General features: G+C 41.1%; 1 protein-coding gene across 21 annotated transcripts in view; it reads right to left on the minus strand.

The window, feature by feature from the left end:
- IARS1 (isoleucyl-tRNA synthetase 1) overlaps positions 1-5,810 on the minus strand; it is a 74,233-nt gene that overhangs the window by 45,374 nt on the left and 23,049 nt on the right. For all 21 annotated transcript variants that reach the window (XR_001821893.2, XM_017518985.2, XM_017518998.2 and 18 more), the window contains exons 13-16: positions 5,114-5,212; positions 3,476-3,602; positions 877-950; positions 332-526 (exon numbers count right to left, since the gene is read on the minus strand). Coding sequence is in view for 20 of the 21 variants with exons in the window: in XM_017518985.2 (XP_017374474.1) it covers positions 332-526; positions 877-950; positions 3,476-3,602; positions 5,114-5,212 (495 nt within the window). In the remaining variant the exon portion in view is untranslated. The remainder of the gene's footprint in view (positions 1-331; positions 527-876; positions 951-3,475; positions 3,603-5,113; positions 5,213-5,810) is intronic.

A 5,810-nucleotide genomic window follows, 5' to 3' on the forward strand; every position in this document is an offset into this window, starting at 1 on the left:
AAATACTCATTACACATTTGAGTAAATGATCTCAAGTGAGTAAGCTATGAACACATATTGATTTTTATCATTTAAACTTCCAATATAACATATATTCTAAAACGTCAGTGAGATAATTCAAATTGTAAAACTATAGCCCTATTGTAGTGGGAGATTCCTACTCAAAAGGCACTTTAATGTCCATGCTTGGTGACACAGGGCAGGAATGAAGCCTGTCTTACTTGCCACAATCTCCCCAGCACCAAGTAGATAAATGGCAGGGACTTAGTAAAATATTCCCTAAATAAAATACAATCAGTTAAACATGTGATGAAAGAACAAGGGGGCATACCATCCTCTGGTTTGGTCGATGCCCTCAGCAATGAAGTCTGCAGGAAAAGCATCCTCAAACTCCCTCTTGTTTTCAAATGGATAATGAACCTGAGCATAGGGCATGCTGCCACTCTCAAACCAACAGTCAAACACTTCAGAGATGCGGTGCAAGGATCCCTTCCCACAGCGTGAAGGAATGGTCAGGTGGTCAATGCTGACAAACAGAAAAGTAGCCATTTCTATTAAATATAAGCATAACAGTCCTTGAAGTTTAACTGCAAATAGGAAACTCTGACAAGATATAATACACATTTGCAAACAGAAACATCAACAATTCTCAAAGGCTTTCTGAGAGCACCATGAATCCCTCCATCTGAAAGGTTATGCACCTTTCACCTCACATTTCACAAGGACAGAGGCCACAATACCACAATATGACATGAGTCATCAACAAAGTACTTCAGCAAACTAGTCACTTCCATGTATAGCTCTGCAATCAGCTAAAGACCAGGTCTTAATAGGAGAATGATAAAACTGAAGTGAATCAAACATTTGGAAACTGACCTCTCTCTGTGGAGATCTGTGATCTTTGCTCCCGAGAGTTCTTCAAGTTCTGCCACTGACCCAATGCATACTACCTGCCAAAAACAAAGTTCAATAGCAGGAGCTCCTTAGAGCCAAGCAGAGCAAATACTGAGTTCATTTACATAGTATGCATGTTTAGTTTGAGAGAGAGACTGATGATTTTCTCTTTCCTTTTTTTTTGAGACAGGTTCTCACTCCCATTGCCCAGGCTGGAGTGCAGTGGCGCAATCACAGCTCACTGCAGCCTCAGCTTCCTGGGCTCAGGTGATCCTCTCACCTCAGCTCTCAAATAGCTGGGACTATAGGCAGGCACCACCCAGCCCAGCTATTTTTTTTGTATTTTTAGTAGAGAGAGGGTTTCACCATGATGCCCTCGTCTCAAGCTCTTGGACTTGAGTCATCAGCCAGCCTTGGCCTCCCAAGTGTTGGGATTACAGGTGTTGCGCTGGGCCTGAGACTGATGATTTTCTTTAAAGGCACATTAAGCACATTAACACACCAATCTGGGCTGAAGCGTAGTATTCGCTAATGTGGCTTCTCTCTCATGAAAGACACAGCTTAGTCTCTGAAGAGGCCAGTGTTGACACTGCTCCTTTGTTTCCATGCCAATACCAGAGGGAGTCCCTACCTAGAGAAAATCTTAAACATTCATAGCCATACTCTCAACGGGCATTAAGCCTTTATTAAGTGCAGATCATCAAAGTAACCGGCATAAGTGAAGCATCTTAGATTATTGCTCTAAGCCATCTCAGTTTCTTCCTGGCACCTGAATCTAGCTCATTAATCTAGAATCTTTCCAAGAAAAAGCTAGAATTAAATTATAGTCATACATTGCTTAAGGATAAGAATACATTCTGAGAAATGTGTTGTTAGGGTGATTTCATTACACAAACATCACAGAACAACTTAGGCAAACCTAGATGGGATGGCCTAAAACATACCTAGGCTATATGGTGGAGCCTATTACTTCTAGGCTACAAATTTGTACAGCATGTGACAGTACAGAATTCTGCAGGCAACTATAACACAATGGCCTGCCCCCACCCCACCTTCCCCGCTTCTTCTCTTGCCATGTGATCTCTGCATACTCTGGCTCCTGTCCAGCCTTCCATCATAAGTGGATGCAGCCTGAGGTCCTCCTCAGATGCACATGTCTAGTTTTAAGCTTTCCAGTCATCCAGAATCGTAAGTCAAATAAACTATTCTTCTTTATAAATTACCCAGCTTCATGTATTCCTTTGTAGCAACACTAAAAGACTAAAACAGCAAGTATTTGAGTTTCCTTTTCATTTTTTAAAAAATTCAAGTATTTGAGTTTCTAAACATTATGAAACACAGAAAAGAAACAGTAACAATATGGTATTGTAACCTTGTGAGACCACAGCGAGGGATGAGGCTAGCTGGGGCACTCAGAATGGAGGGATCATCTGACAAGGGCCACAACAACAGTAGGAGCTGCTGTGGGTTCTCATCCAAGGAGCTTCTGCTCCTAGTGAACACTGGTACCCTCTTTCTCTGCCTTTCCTACTCAGTCTTGAAAAGTCTTCTGATTCAGCTACTTCACTGTTGCCTTTCAGGTCGCTATGGGAGATTCACCAAGGTCCCTAGGGTGCCACTGCTCGTCATTGCTACAATGCTGTCAGCATTGGACAGAAGGCCACACAGAGATCTATCTGTATAGTAAGTTCTCACCTGACATCATTGAGCGGTCCCAGTAGCAAGGTCTAACTGGCGTGTACCACCATGCCTGGCTAATTTAATAAACGGTTTTGTAGAGATGGTACCCCACTATGTTGTCTAGGCTGGTGTCAAATTTCTGGCCTCAAGTGATTCTCCTGCCTTGGCCTCCCTAAGTGCTGAGATTACATGTGTGAGCCATCCCACCTGGCCTAAAGTCACAGTTATTAAGAACTTCTGTTTAGCTGGGCATGGTGGCGCGTGCCTGTAATCCCAGCTACTCAGGAGGCTGAGGCAGGAGAATTGCCTGAACCCAGGAGGCGGAGGTTGCGGTGAGCTGAGATCGTGCCATTGCACTCCGGCCTGGGTAACAAGAGCGAAACTACGTCTCCAAAAAAAAAAAAAAAAAAAAAAAAAAGAACTTCTGTATGACATTAAGCGAGGACATAGTATATATGCATACATCTATATATCTACACACACCCTCTCACTCACTTGATTCTAGAAGTTAAAGGTCTGCAATGCTTTGATAAATTTCTTTTCAAGTTTTCATTTTTCATTATCTGTAAAGTCAGTTTAACCACAAGCTAATGATACAATTTAATGCAGGGGGAAGAAAAGACATCAGAGAAACACAAGAAAAAACATTTGAAGTGTGGATTTCCCTCAGAAAACTGTATCCTTTTCTTTTTTACAGAGGGAATTCTATAAATTGTATTTAATTCAAGGAAAAAAGAAGTTAAAAACCCTAAAAACAGATTATTTTATGTCATGATTCTAGGAAGGAATAGAGGAAAAAAGATGAAATAAAAAAGTGGCAAAGAAAAAAGAAACCCAATTCCTTTTCATGAACAAAATGCTTTAGCAAAAATTAACACAAGGGAATACTGCCCTGCCTCACCTCCTCAAAGTCATCGCTGACCCACAGTGGGATAGGGGTGCCCCAGTATCTGTTTCTGGAAATTGCCCAGTCACGTGCATCTTTCAGCCAATTTCCAAATCGTTTTTCTCGCACAAACTCTGGGACCCTGCAATAAACAGATCACATAAGCAGTCACATAAGAATATTAGTAATTCCAAATTGTAAATTATATCCATGTGAGCCTTCGTGTAATGCTTTGTGGAGCAAACAATCTGGAAACATGGAGCTCACTTCAAAGAGTGTGTCTTCTAAATGCACAGCATAGCACACGCAACAGTCTGTGCTGCCATCAATGACCTACATCCAATAGATAACACCACCACAGCACACAGGCCTCCCATGTCCTCCTCTTCAACTGCAGTATGGCTGCCACAAACCTCTAACCAGTCACCCTTACTCTAGCCAGCCTCATCCCATACAACTCTTTACAGTATCCTCACCACAGCAATTTTACTGAACTGCTTAAGCAAAGGCTCCAAACAGGCCAGGCGATTGGTAGCTGTTCTAGCGGCCCCCACTATAGTCTCCTCTCTGATCATCCTTGGTCTTGAATTTCATGCTCCGACAATGAGGCAAGTTCCCTAGAATCTTTCTCACTTAACTGCCTTTGCCCATGCCTGCCCTGTGCTATGCAGCCTTCCTCCCCTCTGCATCCATCCTCTTGCATCCATCCCACTCCCAATGCTCTTTATTCCTTGAGGTTCAGCTTTGCAGAAATCCTTTCCAAGCACAAGGCTCTGTCAGGGTAGGCTACCAAACCTTCCCTTCTTCTCTTGGGCACTACAGTTACTGCCCTGTACTTCAAAGATCAGTTTATATGCCTGCACCCCCTCGAGGTTATCTTATTAATATTCTATATCTAGTATCTTACACATTAGGGGAACTAATTAGCATATTGGCTCTAAAAATGAAAAGCTGTCTTTTGATAAATCAGGACCACTCTGCTAAGAAATATTAGAAAGCTAGTTTATAAGCATTTTCCTTATTGTCTTGAGATTCTCCCCATTCTCCTAAACACAAATACGGTTTTTCAATCTAGTTGGGTCCTTGTGAAATGAAGTGGTGATTACCTTTAAAACTTGTAGTGAAAAACATTCTTCTGAAATACATAGGTTCAAGCCTTGTTTCATTTTGTACCCAGAGGCTGAAATGATACCTCTTGGGTAATCACCTGCAGGACACATATCAGCTGAGGAAAATAAAGGTTTCTGTGCTTGAAGCTTATCCATAAAGCCAAGCACAGGGGACATTATTCACTACAGGACCGACAACAGTTAAGTACACATGGCATTTGCAGGTATATCTGAAAATGACTATTACTGAAGGCTAGCGAACAGCCACATTTTTTCAAAGTCATTTCATTCCATAAATCAAATAAATGTGAGTTTCTCATTTCTACTGAGTTTAAAAAGAAAAATACTCCCTTATATACTTTATAACAAGAAAGATATTACTTCTGTACTATAACATTATTTGAATTATTTTGTGTTCCTAAACACGCAGAATAAAAGATAGCTATTATAATACATAATGGAAAATGGATTTGGGGGAAGTGTAAAACACAACTACTAATGACATGACAAAAGACACTATGAAGAAATACATTTTACTGCTCACCAGTAGCACAGGTCATTGTTCCTTAGGAGCTGGTCCACCATGTTCTCTACTCGTACAAACCAGCTGGGCACTGCTTTGTAAATGAGGGGAGTGTCTGATCTAGGGAAGCAGAAACACAGACATAGCTGCTCAGGTTGGACTAGCAGGCACCAGGGTAAGACCTACTTTTCATGTTTTATTGACAGCATCATCACCTACTTGGCCTTCTGCTAATATTTATTTTTGTTACAGATAAAAGCATCTAAGTCTCCAAAATTGGTCATCTCTTTCCACAATAGTAAGAAAGGCAAAAACTAATATAAGAACAAGACCAGGAAAAAAAAATATGGTTCTGCTGGTGACAATTGTCTAAGAAACAATGTCAACTTCAACTTCAGCATGGAAGAGGCAATGTGAAAACCAAATATGATGCAACTGAACATTTCATGTTCACCAACGCCTTTATGGCATGGGCTTACATTAAACATTAAAATCACATTAAATTTTTCATTCAATTCCATTACAAAATTTTAGAGATGTTTCTCATCCTAAAAAAATGTGGCCACAACACAAAACAGATTTGTACAGGACTATTTTTCTCACATAGTTCCTTAGGAAAGTAGGACTTTTAAGGCCGGGCATGTGGCTCATGCCTGTATTTCCAGCACTTTGGGAGGCTGAGGCGGGTAGATCACGAGGTCAGGAGATTGAGGCCATC

The sequence above is a fragment of the Cebus imitator genome, unplaced genomic scaffold, assembly GCF_001604975.1.
Source record: "Cebus imitator isolate Cc_AM_T3 unplaced genomic scaffold, Cebus_imitator-1.0 Scaffold720, whole genome shotgun sequence".
NCBI classification, from domain to species: Eukaryota; Metazoa; Chordata; class Mammalia; order Primates; family Cebidae; genus Cebus; species Cebus imitator.